The sequence below is a fragment of the Leptonychotes weddellii genome, chromosome 8 (genome assembly GCF_054177405.1).
Source record: "Leptonychotes weddellii isolate Sample4059 chromosome 8, ASM5417740v2, whole genome shotgun sequence".
Taxonomy (NCBI): Eukaryota; Metazoa; Chordata; class Mammalia; order Carnivora; family Phocidae; genus Leptonychotes; species Leptonychotes weddellii.
This window is the reverse complement of record NC_138376.1, coordinates 51368228-51382769: the sequence shown is the minus strand read 5'-3', so window position 1 is coordinate 51382769 and position 14542 is coordinate 51368228. Positions and strand designations below refer to the sequence as shown.

At 34.9% G+C, this 14542-nt stretch overlaps 1 protein-coding gene across 1 annotated transcript in view; it reads right to left on the bottom strand.

Annotated features, from left to right (window-relative positions):
- Positions 1-14542, bottom strand: part of LOC102728278 (uncharacterized) — a 249854-nt gene that overhangs the window by 192716 nt on the left and 42596 nt on the right. Inside the window, exons 5-7 of the mRNA XM_081829350.1 lie at positions 13518-13641; positions 11993-12268; positions 1109-1189 (exon numbers count right to left, since the gene is read on the bottom strand). Coding sequence (XP_081685476.1) covers positions 1109-1189; positions 11993-12268; positions 13518-13641 — 481 coding nt within the window. The remainder of the gene's footprint in view (positions 1-1108; positions 1190-11992; positions 12269-13517; positions 13642-14542) is intronic.

Below are 14542 nucleotides of genomic sequence, written 5' to 3'. Positions count from 1 at the left end.
AAAAAGAAGAGCATGAAAGTATAACTCCCCTCAATGAGTTTAAAATGCAGTTGAATAAATTAAAAACAAATACAACTATATCTAATAATATAAGATAGCACACATGACCATTATAATGAGAGATAAAAAAAAGTACTGAATTTTTTTAAATGGAAGATTGGTATAAGAAAGCAACAGTTGGACAGTTAGGTTGGGAATATTAAGAATGGAAGCTAAGTAATTGAGTTTATGTTTTGTTGCCAAAAGGGAATGACCAAAGGCTTTGAGAAAGAGATGAATAGAAGGCAGGGAACATGCCTTATTCATGTCTGTTATTGCCTTGTTCTTTAGCACAATGTCTAGAAGATCAATGTTTTTGAATAATTAATGTTTAGTGAGAAAAAATAAATGCATATACAAAGCAATGATTCAGAGACTTACTCTGGTTACGCTGGAAAGAAAATGGTCTAGAGACGGGGAAGGCAGTTGACATGATAATGCAACAATCCAGGCATGAGATAAAGGTGGACCAGGTCAGTAACAGGGAAAAGGAAGATGAAAAATCTATCAGAGGGTGCCTGGGTGGCTCAGTTGGTTAAACGTCTGCCTTTGGCTCAGGTCATGATCCCTGGGTCCTGGGATCAAGCTCCGCATCGGGCTCCCTGCTCAGTGCGGAGCCTGCTTGTCCCTCTCCCTCTTCCCCTCCCCTTTGTGTATTCTCTCTCTCTCTCAAATAAAGTCTTTAAAAAAAACCTATCACAAAAGAAAACTATCCAGGATGGAGAAGAGGAAAATGAGTAAGAATAAGGTATGATCACAGATTTAAAAATCTCTGCCGCTGGAAAATAATGACGCTACTGTCAGAACACAGTTTAGGGAGAAAGTCATAAATTCTCTCTTATTTATGCTGAGTCCAAAGTGAGGACATACCATTCCCAAAGTTCAACACAAAACACTGGGATTCAAATTGTGTAAAGAAACTATGTGAGAGCACTATGAGGGGTCTCTTACTTGGAACAAATTACTCACCTGGCTTCACAGAAGATATTCAGTGCTGTCCTACATTTGCATTCTACGGACTAGGCAACTGGCATTCTATATTCTTCACAAGCCAAAAAAATTAACTTACCTTAGTATCTGATATTTCGCAACATGTTTCTTGAGCTAGGAAGTTTGAGTTACAGTAGATTTTAAATTGGTGAAGTTCAATCTATTAAAAAAGTAGTAATAAGACACATCATTAGTTTTCTTGAAAGTCACATTTAGGCACTTAAGAACTGTGGTAATTTAACTGGAAAGATAAAAGAAGCTAATACAAATAAATTATTGGTAGATATTTTAATGGTTTTATTTAATTTAGGATTCATGATTTTATGGACCATTTGAAAAAGAGACATGGATTCAATTATTGAGATAGATCTCTAGATAAAGGAAATCAGGTAATGAAAGCAACTGCAAATCTTCGCTACTTGATTCATACAAAAAAGAAGTATTTAATTAAAGAGAGGTATTGTTACACATTACAAGAAAGTATGCCCACAAAATGAGAAATATTTCAAAGTAAAAAACTGTGGAGAAAAAGTAAAGTCAAAGGTATGAACACACGATGGAAAAGGCTTTCCCAGTAGTTCCAGAGCTCTTATTTGAGGCACTGAAACAGATGCTCACTTCTCAATAAAAGGGAAAAAAAAAGTATTTAGTTTTCATCTATATTTCATGGATTCTGTCAGATTATCTATGGATTTTATACTATATTGGGATAACCCTGAGCAATACTCGCAATCTTTTTACAAAAATAATCAATTCCTTCTATTTGCTTAGCAGATTCATATTTTTTGTCATTGGACGTGAAATAAAAAGTAGTTCAAAAAAAGTACAATCATGCCGTTAAATGCAAGATCAAGCAACCATGTGAGAAATAAATACTACAGACCATTTAAAAAAATTAAATAGGATATATGTGTAAATTGGCTATTTTAAGTTACTTTATGGTTGCAAATTTAGTAATTTAATTAATTCATCGTACAATGATGTCACATATCACATAGGTCAGGAACAACCTCTTCCCTCTCCCCTCTCCTCCTCCTGCCTGCCCTTCTCTCTTTGCCTCTCTCCACCTCTTCCTCTGCCTCCCAGTATTACAGAGCTAGATAATGTATTACTTTGATGTCAATAAGTATGTTCTATAGAAAGATCCAACTGTTGTATTACAATAATTAATCCTACCATAATGGAAAGCAGATATCTTCAGTGAGTTCTGAAACTCTACCCACCACCAAAAAAAGCAAAAAAGGCAAAAAAAAAAAAAAAGGCTGTAACTATTACTCTACAGTGTACTGAGATGAACAAAATCAATTCAGCTCATAGAAAGCGTTAAGAAATCCAGACATCTTCTGAATTCATGAGCAGCCTACGATTTGCAGCCAATGCGAAATTATGAGATAAAATGAAACTTATTTATTTTCTATAACTTTTTGCAAGGTATTAAAGTTAACTTTTGTTTATAAAATTTAAATACACTGTCCTACATAGTCTAATGCAACACCACGTAGTAACATATCCATTATGTAGAATGAAGAAGGGGGACTCCAATTAATGAATATTCTTCTTAACGAAAACTAATTTAACATCATCATTGTTACCAAAATAGCCAGTAAATATTAAAATTTGATTACATACCATCCATTGTACTAGGCCCTTTATATGAATTATTTTAGTTAACTGAAGATAGATGATCAATTTTTGATGGATTAGCAACTAATCAAGTACCATGACATTGAAACTACAATCCTAGTTTAATGATGCTTTCTTATTCATTAGTTACTCTGGAATCCTTCACTGACACAGTGCTTTATGAGGACAATGTTTAGGGCTAAGTCTATACTGGCTCTTGTCATACAGAATTTGTTTAAAAAAATCCTTTTTATCAGTTTTGTCACCTATTTCTTTCTCACAAAAGTAACTAGGTAGTATACATAAAATAAATTATTAGAATTTTTTTCAATAACATACATCCAGAGTAAAACATTTTCGCATTACAACAGATCTTATGAATCATAGAGCTTGCATGGAGATGATGAAAAATTAGTCTACTTAAACTTTTAGTAGGACCAAGAATCTTTATAGAATAAAATATGTATTTTATTTGCTTAACTCAAACACTATCTCATAAATAAGCTGCATCATAATATGGCTTTAATTTTTTTAATTTTTGTCTTTTTTTCATTTATTTTTTTAAAATTTAATTCTAGTATAGTTAACATACAGTGTTGTATTAGTTTCAGATGTACAATATAGTAATTCAACAATTCTATACCTTACTCAATGTTCATCATGATAAATGTACTATTAATGCCCTTCACCTATTTCACTTATCACCAACCCACCTCGCCTCTGATAACTATCTGTTTCTTCTCTATAGTTAAGAGTCTGTTTCTTAGTTTGTCTCTTTTTTTCTTTATTTGTTTTGTTTCTTAAATTTTACATATGAGTAAGATCATATGGTATTTGTCTTCCTCTGACTGACTTATTCCACTTGGCATTATACTCTCTAGATCCATCCATGTTGTAGTGAATGCCAAGATTTCATTCTTTTTTATGGCTGAGTAATATTTCATTATATATATAGTTCCTATATAATATATGTATATTATATATAAATATAATTTATAATATATACTATATATTATAAAATAATTATATATATTATATATTAGTTACGTACATATATATTAGTTCCCTTAATTTTTTAAAGAACCTCCATACTGTTTTCCTCAGTGGCTGCATGAGTTTGCATTTCCACCAACAGTGTACAGGGGTTCCTTTTTCTTGGCATCCTCACCAACACATGTGGTTTCTTGTGTTTTTTTAATTTAGTGATTCTGACAGGTGTGAAGTGATATCGCATTGTAGTTTTGATTTGCATTTCCCTGATGATGAGTGCTGTTGAGCAAATTTTCATGTGTCTGTTGGCCATCTGTATGTCTTCTTTGGAGAAAAGTCTGTTCGTGTCTTCTGCCCATTTTTTTTAAATTGGATTATTTGGTTTTTGGGTGTTGAGTCTGATAAGTTCTTTATATATTTTGGATACTAACCTTTATCAGATATGTCATTTGCAAATATCTACTCACATTTAGTAGGCTGTCTTTGAGTTTTGTTGATGGTTTCCTTTGCTGTGCAAAAGCTTTTTTTTTTTTTATGAAATCCCAATAGTTTATTTTTGCTTCTGTTTCTCTCTCCTCAGAAGACCTATCTAGAAAAAAGTTGCTACAGAAGAAGAAATTACTGCCTATGCTCTCTTCTAGGATTTTTATTGTTTCAGGTCTCACATTTAGATCCTAATCCATTTTTAGCTTATTTTTATGTATGGTTTAAGAAAGTGGTTCAATTTCATTCTTTTGCCTGTGGCTGTCCAGTTTTCCCAACACCATTTGTTGAAGAGGTTGTCTTTTTCTCATTGCATATTCTTGCCTCTTTGTTGAAGATTAATTGCCCATATAACTGTGAGTTTATTTCTGGGCTTTCTATTCTATTCTATTGATCTATGTCTCTGTTTTTGTGCCAGTACCAAACTTTTTTTATTACTACAGCTTTGTAGTATATCTTGAAACCTGGGATTGTGATAACCTCCAGTTTTGTTCTTCTTTTTCAGGATTGTTTTGGGTAGTCAGGGACTTTTGTGTTTCCACACAAATTTTAAGATTATTTGTTCTAGTTCTGTTAAAAATGTTATTGGTATTTTGACAGGGATTGCATTAAATCTGCAGATTGCTTTCGGTAGTATGGAAATTTTAAAAATATGTGTTCTCCCAATCCATGACCATGGAATATCTTTCCATTCATTTGGATCATCTTCAATTTCTTTCATCAATGTTTTATAGTCTTCAGAGTTCAGGTCTTTCACCTTCTTGCTTAAGTTGATTCCTAGGAATTTTATTATTTTGGTGCCATTGTAAATGGGGTTGTTTTCTTAATTTCTCTGTCGGCTACTTCATTATTTACATACAGAAATGCAACGGATTTCTATATCTATTTTGTATCCTGTAACCATACTGAATTCATTTATCAGTTCTAGCAGATTCTTGGTGGAGTGGTTGGGGTTTTCTATATGGAGTATCATGTCATCTGCAAATAGTGAATGTTTTACTTCTTCCTTACCAATTTGGATGCCTTTTATTCTTTTTTCTTGTCTGATTGCTGTGGCTAGGACTTCCAGAACTGTTGATAAAAGTGGTGAGAGTAGACAGCTTTGTGTTGTTCCTGAGATTAGAGGAAAAGCTCTCAGTTTTTCACCATTAAGCATGAAGTACAAGGTGAGTTTGTCATATATGGCCTTTATTATGTTGAGGTATGTTCCTTCTAAACGTACTTTGTTGAGGGTTTTTATCATGAACGGATGTTGTACTTTGCCAAATGCTTTTTCTGCATCTATTAAAATGATCATGTTTTTTATCTTTTCTATTGTTGATGTGATGTATCACATTGATTGATTTGCAAATATTGAACCACCCTTGTATCCCAGGTATAAATCCCACTTGATTGTGGTGAATGATTTTGAGGATTTTTCTATTTATGTTCATCAGAGATATTGGCCTGTAGTTCTCTTTTTTTTAATTTTTTAAATTTAAATTCAATTAGCCAACATGTACATCATTAGTTTTTGATGTAGTGTTCAATGATTCATTAGTTGCATATAACACCCAGTGCTCATCACATCATGTGCCCTCCTTAATGCCTATCACCCACTTACCCCATCCCCCCCACCTCCCTTTCTGCAACCCTCAGTTTGTTTCCCTCTCTGATTTCTTCCCATTCAGTTTTCCCTCCCTTCCCCTATGATCCTCCGTGCTATTCCTTATATTCCACATACGAGTGAAACCATATGAAAATTGTCTTTCTCTGATTGACTTATTTCACTTAGCATAATACCCTCCAGTTTCATCCATGTTGATGTAAATGGTAGGTATTCATCCTTTCTGATGGCTGAGTAATATTCCATTGTATATATGAACCACATCTTTATCCATTCATCTGTTGAAGGACATCTTAGCTCCCTCCACAGTTTGGCTATTGTGGACATTGCTGCTATGAACATTAGGATGCATGTGCCCCTTCTTTTCACTGTATCTGTATCTTTGGGGTAAATACCCAGTGGTGCAATTCCTGGGTCATAGAGTAGCTCTGTTTTTAACGTCTTGAGGAACCTCCATACTGTTTTCTAGAGTGGCTGTACCAGCTTGCATTCCCACTAACAGTGTAAGAGGGTTCCCCTTTCTTCACATCCTCACCAACATTTGTTGTTCCCTGTCTTGTTAATTTTAGCCATTCTAGCTGGTATAAGGTGGTATCTCATTGTGGTTTTGATTTGTATTTCCCTGATGGCAAGTGATGTGGAGCATTTTTTCATGTGTCTGTTGGCCACTTGGATGTCTTCTTTGGAGAAGTGTCTGCTCATGTCTTCTGCCCATTTCTTGATTGGATTATTTGTTTTTTGGGTGTTGAGTTTGATAAGTTCTTTATAGATCTTGGATAACTGGCCCTTTATCTGTTATGTCATTTGCAAATATCTTCTCCCATTCCATAGGTTGCCTTTCAGTTTTGTTGACTGTTCCTTTGCTGTGCAGAAGCTTCTTATTTTGATGAAGTCCCAATAGTTCATTTTTGCTCTTGTTTCCCTTACCTTTAGAGATGTGTCTTGCAAGAAGTTGCTTTGACTGAGGTCAAAGAGGTTACTGCCTGTGTTTTCCTCTAGGATTTTGATGGATTCCTGTCTCACATTTAGGTCTTTCATCCATTTTGAGTTTATCTTTTTGTTTGGTTTAAGAGAATGGTCCAGTTTCATTCTTCTGCATGTGGCTGTCAAATTTTCCAAGCACCATTTATTGAAGAGACTGTCTTTTTTCCATTGGATATTCTTTCCTGCTTTGTCAAAGATTAGTTGACTATAGAGTTGATGGTCCATTTCTGGAAACTTATAAACTACCAAGACTGAAACAGGAAGAGGTAGAAAATCTGAACAGACCAATAACCAGCAAGGAAATTGAAACAGTAATCAAAAACCTCCCAAAAAACAAGAGTCCAGGGCCAGATGGCTTCCCAGGGGAATTCTACCGAACATTTAAATAAGAAATAATACCTATTCTACTGAAGCTGTTTCAAAAAATAGAAATGGAAGGAAAACTTCCAAACTTGTTCTCTGAGGCCAGCATTACCTTGATCTCTTCTTTTGTAATGTCTTTATCTGCTTTTGGTTTTAGGGTAATGCTTTCATAGAATGAATTTGGAAGATTTCTTTCCTCTTTCGTTTCTTGCCATAGTTACAGAAGAGACAGTATTAACTCTTTAAATGCTTGGTAGAATTCACCTGTGAAGCAGTCTGGGCCTGGACTTTTTGGGGGGTAGTTTCTTGATAACTGTTTCAATTTCATTGCTAATAATTGGTCTATTCAAATTTTCTATTCCTAATTCAGTTTTGGGAGTTATAGGTTTCTAGGAATTTATTGATTTTGTCCAGGTTGTCCAATTTGTGGCATATGATTCTTCATAATATTCTCTTAAAATCGTTTGTATTTCTGTGCTGTCAGTTTTTATTTCTCCTTTTTCATTTGATTTTGTTTATTTGAGTCCTCTCTCTCTCTCTGTCTCTCTCTTTTTTATGAGTCTGGCTAGAAGTTTATCAATTCTGTTGATCTTTTCCAAGAACTGGCTCCTGGTTTCATCGATCTGTTCTATTGTTTTGTTTTTGTTTTTGTTTCTATTTCATGTATTTCTGCTCTAATATTTATTATTTTCTTCCTTCTGCTGCTTTTGGTTTTTGTTTGCTCTTTTTCTAGCTCCTTTAGGTGTAAGGTTCGGTTGTTTATTTAAGATTTTTCTTGCTTCTTGAGATAGGCCTGCACTGCTATAAACTTCCCTCTTAGAACTGCTTTGCTGCATTGCAAAGATTTTAGACTGTTGTGTTTCATTTTAATTTGTCTCCATGTATTTTTTAATTTTCTCTTTGACTTTTTGGTTGACCCATTCATTTTTCAGTAGCATGTTATTTAACCTTCATGTATTTGTGTTTTTCCACATTTTTTCTTGTGGTTGATTTCTAGTTTCATAGCACTGTGGTAGGAAAAGATGTATGGTATGATTTTGATCTTTTTTAATTTGCTGAGATTTGTTTTGTGGCCTAATATGTGATCTATTTTGGAGAATGTTCCATGTGCACTTGAAAAAAATGTGTATTCTGCTATTTTAGGATGGAATGTTCTGAATATATCTGTTAGATTTATCAGGTCCAATGTGTCATTCAAAGCCTTGTTAATTTTCTGTTTGGATGATCTATTCATCCAAACAGAAAGTGGGGCATTAACATTCCCTATTATTACTGTATTACTAGCAATTACTTCCTTTATATTTGTGATGAGCTGCTTTATGTATTTAGGATCTCCCATATTTGGGTGCATAAATATTTACAGTTGTTATATCTTCTTGTTGGATTGTTCCTTTTATAATTATATAGTGTCCTTTGTCTCTTGTTACATTCTTTGTTTTAAAATCTAATTTGTCTGATATAAATATTGCTATCTTTTTTTTCACTTCTGTTTGCATAATAAATATTTTTCCATTCCTTCCCGCTTTCAATATGCACGTGTCTTTAGGTCTGAAATGAGCATTACCTTGATCTCTTCTTTTGTAATGTCTTTATCTGCATTTTGTTACTTGTTTTATGATTGTTTTTGTAGTTCTTCTCTGTTCCTTTCTTCTCTTGCTTTATTCTCTCTCAGTTTGCTGGCTTTCTTTAGTGATATACATGGATTCCTTTCTCTTCATTTTTTGCATATCTATTAGTGGTTTTTGATTTGTGGTTTGTGGTTCTATTAGGTTTGTATATAACATATTATGCATATAACAATCTATATTAAGTTGATGGTTGTTTATGTTTGAACCCATTCTTTACTCTTTTCTCCCTCACTTTTTAGGTATATGGTATTATACTTTACATCCTTTTATTTTGTGAATCCCTTGACTGATTTTCATAGATATAATTGATTTTACTGCTTTTGTGTTTCCTACTTTTCCTACTCCTACTTATGCTCTTTCCTTTCCATTCATCATCTCTTGTAGGGCTGGTTTTGTGGTCAAGAATTCCTTTAACTTTTGTTTGTTTAGGAAACTCTTTATCTCTCCTTCTAGTTTGAATGATAGCCTGCTCAATAGCATATTCTTGGCTGCAGGTTTTTTCCTTCCACACTTTGAATATATATATCATGCCACTCTCTTCTAGCCTGCAAAGTTTCTGCTGAAAAATCAGCTGACAGCCTTATGGGGTTTCCCTTGTATGTAACTATTTTCTCTGGCTGCTTTTAAAATTCTCTCATTATCACTACTTTTTGCCATTTTAATTATGATGTGTCTTGGTGTGGACCTCCTTGGGTTGACTTTGCTGGGGGCTCTCTGTGTCTCCTTGATCTGGATTTCTGTTTCTTTCCCCAGATTCAGGATATTTTCAGCTATTATTTCTTCAAATAAATTTCTTGTCCCCTTTTCTCTCTCTCCCTCTTCTGGAATCCCTATCATGTGAATATCATTATGCTTGATGATGTTACTGAGTTCCCTAAGTCTATTTTTATTTTTTATTATTATTGTTTTTTCTCTCTCTTGTTCAGTTTGATTGCTTTCCATTACTCTGTCCTCTAGGTCACTGATCCTTTCTTTTACTTCCTCTAGTTAGAGTTTATTCCAACTAATGTATTTTTAATTTAAGTTATTGAGCTCTTCATCTCTGATTCATTCTTTTTTATGTTTTCTATCTCTTTGTTAAGGGTCTCACTGAGGTTTTCCACTTTTTTCTCAAGCCCAGTGAGTATCTTTATCTTTATCACCATTATTTCAAATTCTCTATCAGGCATATTACTTATCTCCATTTCATTTAGGTCTCTTGCTGTCATTTTGTTCTGTTCTTTCATTTGGAACATATTCCTCTGTCTCCTCATTTTGGTTATGGCTTTAATTTTACCCTGAAATAAAGTAGGATGCCTCACTAAACTATGAAACGATTGTAACACTATAATTTTTACATTGTGTCTTTTTAGAGGACATGCTTGATATGTTTCAGCCCTGGGTTCTGGGTTCAATTCTTTTCTTGGGTGAGAAGTTAATGAGACACAGGACACAGCCCTCAACCTTCAGAGGGTGAGCTCTGAGCCTGGACCCTGCTCTTGCAATAAGTAATTTCTCTCTCATTGCCATCTCCCCACAAAGGTTCTGAATTTATTTCAGTATGTGCTTAGTTCTTTCAGTCCTTGAAAGAGAGCCCAATTTGCTCTCACTAGTCTTATAAGAGGTTCCAATTCCAAACTCCAGTCCCAAACTTTAGTACTTGCAGCAGGTGCCACTCCCTCATACTGTTGTTAGAATTCCCTGAATTGACTCCCTGTCTACCTACACTCCACCTACTGCTGAAAGTTACATCTCTGTTGCTCTAACCGCTGGTCTCCACGTCTTCCCTTGCCTTTGGAGAGAACTTTCTGAAAGGTTTGTCTAGTATTGTTGTGTTATAATTAATACTGTTATTATTATTGGCAGCCTCCATTTACCCATATAGACTTTGATTCTTCCATTAGCCTTCAAGAGCTCTGAGAAAAGAGAAGCATTAAACTTAAAATAAAAATACATTAGTTGGAATAAACTCTAACTTTTTTTTTTTCCCCATTCTCTCAGGCCAAGGTTGATGGAGTGTTTGGTCCTGAATAAATAAATGAATATACAGGGAACTAACCACATACTAGGCATTACTGCACATACTCTATACAACTGTAAGTAGGTAACTACCAACACTACTTTTTAACTGAGGATACTGAGACTCAGATAAATTAACAGCTAACAAGATAAATTAGCAGATAATTACAGTTAAGTAGATGAGCTAGGATTTACAACCATGTCTGTCTGATCCCCAAACCAGCTCACTCTCCACAGTGCCATGATGTCTTGCCTCCATGATTGGTTTTTCCTACTCTGGCCTATTTTGCTGATCATCACTGAGCTCTAGTTATGGCATTCTCACTGATTTGTTCATTGTTTCTAAGAGAAAATAGTTTAAAATATTTTATTGAATATATATTTATACCTATACTATATTTATCCATCTATTAATCATCTATCTATCATGAATCCTTCCACAGGGGCATTTAGAAAAAATACACTGCCCAATATGTATTTGTACAGAATTGTACTTTTGAAAAAAAAATTGAACATGCATTAGCAATTCCTACTGGTGACCTGGATTCAGGTAAATTTTATGGGTTTTCTCATCATTCTACCTATAAGAAAGTCTGAAGTCATGAAATTTAGAGATATCTCACTATTTTAGGATTTTTTTTTTTTTTTTAGGATTATAGGCCTTCTTCTCTAGGGAAATCAATAATAAATCTATTATCACCTGAACACCAAATATGATTTTTAAAGAACCTTTTTATCTGAAAGGGTATTGTTAGCCATTTGTTCTCATCCAAATGACCTACTGACACAATTAGTAGTTATGTTTCAGTCCAGTAGAACCTTAAAAGCAATTATAGGCTTTTGAGAAATAGTCTGCAATACAAAACTGCTGCTATTCTGAGGATGAGTAAACAGTCTATTGTTCTTGAGTGGAAACATCAGATAATTTGGGACCATTTAATTTAAAGTTCATCTTTTCCCAGTCTTTTCTATTCAAAACATATAAGCTTATTCAAGCTGACTATTTGTATCATGTGGTGCATTTTTACAAGAATTTAATTGTAATAATCTTATTTTTTAAGGCATGACCTAGTTCTTTTAAATTCACATGCTGAAGAAAATAGAAAGAAGATAATATATGTGAAAATACAGTTGGAAATACATAGCTATGCTTCACACATCTGATGGCTAATTTAAACAGTGTTGAGAAGGGAATGTATTACATAGTAATTAAAGGAAGAAGGTTTTAATAAGGTATCTAATTTAGAAACTTTTCTAGTTCTATTTCATAACCAACATCACAACTCACGTCCACAGGCTTGCCATCGGAAGCTCGTGCAGCAATAACAGTCCTTCCACGAAGGTCCACAGTGTCCTTTTCATCTATATGCCGGCTTGCAATTAAATTACAATCCATATAGAGTGAAATGCCCCGGGATTGTAAACCAATGCCAAGTTTATGCCATTGACGATCAAACAAAGGACGGAGTTCTCGATTTTTAAAAATGTAGTTCAACACATCTCCCTCAGGAGCTCGGAACGTAAATTCCACCACCTTCTTTCCACCATCAACTACTATAGAAACCTGCAAAAATGCAAATCAGCAAAAATGTTTTAAAACCAGTGTTCAAAATTACTAAAGCACACAAATTAAAAATTAGAGATACATGTTGGTATAATTGAGGCACTTAGCAAAATGTTTTAGATGATATCTGTGTCTACCAGGTTTGTTAATACAAAAGAACAGCAAATATCCAGCTACAAAAATGTTTTAAACATGGGGCATTCTGGTGAATGTAACATGTTTCTTTCTTGAGAGAACATCTGAGGGTATATATTTATATGTATGGGTATATCTAAGTATATATATATATATACACAATTCTGTATGAGTAATTCAAGAATTAAATGTTACTTAATTTAAAAAGAATAAGAATAGGATCACTTCTCTTAGCATGGAAACTGAGATCGACTTCTTGAAACTTTGATGATTTGCATGGTGCAGAGAAAATGCCTTTTCATAAAGGATATACTCTTAGTTCAGTTCATCTTTCCATCATAAAATTGTGACTGTATTAACAGATTAAAAGACCAGTGAAATGAAAAACATCTCAGTGGATATGTACAGAAATAAACACAAATGTAAAGTGCCAGTAAGTAATACTGAGGTTCATCTCCTCCCCACCTGGAGTCCTTGCACACTCACCTTTCTGCCCATGTCATCTCTTGCACAAGTATTCCTGGGTTCCTTCTCCCTGTGCCCCATTTTAGGAAGCTTCCCTTTCTATGCTCCAATAGTCCCCACTCAACTCTGAGCTTACCTCTACCACTGTATCTTTCACACTGTGATTATGCTCTAGTATATTGTTCTCCTAGATGCCATCCCCTTAGACCTTATGCTCCCTAAGAAAGGAATTACACTTTTAAAAATCTCTTCTCTTGGTCACTAACTCACATGTGGCATGTGTTCATTAACTTTTTATTGATGGAATCAATATTTATATCCCACCTCTTCACTCACTACAGACTTTCAAATGAAACAATGAATGACTGATTTAAAAATAATACATATCAGGAATGATAGGATATAAAGAAGTTATTAGTGAAGTGGACTTAGTGTCAATGAAGCAGTTTTGAAAGAAGGGTCGTTTGAGTGTCTTTAGAGAAAATATGAATCATATTACAGATCTCAGCAAGATCATCCTAACTATGAGAATACTTGCATGTCCCTGTTAATGATTCCTCTAAAAGAAAATTCCTTCATACCATGCCAAGATTCACCTGGCATAACCACATAGGAGAAAACTAATCAGCACAACTCTATGGTTCCTGACCTGTGGTATATTCTGTTGGTTTAAAACCTGCCACAGGAACCACCGTTCCTTTTTGGTGCTTCTTCGTACTCGAAACATAGCTGCTATGGCATACTCATCAGGAAGGCCTTTGGGAAATATCTTACTGGGGAAGGAAAACAAAGAATTATTGTGAGAACACTGAGGATGGTGAGGAAAGAAAATCTAGGTATGAAGTTCTTTGTAACACGATATTTCTTTCCCATCACAATAAAACAGTCTCTAAAACGGAATTTTCTCTATAGAGTCACCCTTAATAAACTAAATTTCACAATGACCATTACTGTACTGCTTTAAGTAACATTGTTCATTAAAAAGCAAACAGAATGCTAATTCCACTTCCGGTCTGACTCTGGCGTCTTTGCTGAGAGTCACAGTGAGCTGCCAGCTGCTTCAGGGGAGTCTTTAGGAGTCCGCACCATGGTGGAACACACCAAGTCCAAAATCAGGAACTACCAGACTGTCTCTTTTGACTGCTGCTTCCCCAACCAGAACCAAACCAGGAACAGCTGGCAGAACAGCAGACCTCCACTGCTAAAAGAGGTGATGTCTCCATGTGTGGATGGTACTGGCGTGTGGACAAGTCCTTCTGCCCCATAGCCTGAATGTCAGCCTGGGACAACCACGGGGCAGAAGGCACATCTCCTGGGAAGATCCGAACTGGCTCCCCCTACCTCTACTTTGTCTTCCATCCTTCTCCCAGGTTGGTGAAGGGGGACCTGGGTACATGGTGATCCCCAACCTGGGATCCTGAATCATGGCTGAATTAATAACAAATCCTCATTGGAAAAGTGTAAGACCTTGTATGTGTAAAAGAGCTGGATGGGCAGTCAAGAAGCCAGGGTGGAAGTAGTACCTTGACCAGTAAGAAGGACTTCAGAGTAATGTTTTTTTTCCATTTTGTTTTATGTTATTAAACTGACCCCCTTCTCCATACCAGACAATAAAGTGAATGACTATATAAAATAGCCTCAAGCCCCTGTATGTGCTAAAATGTATCTGTATAT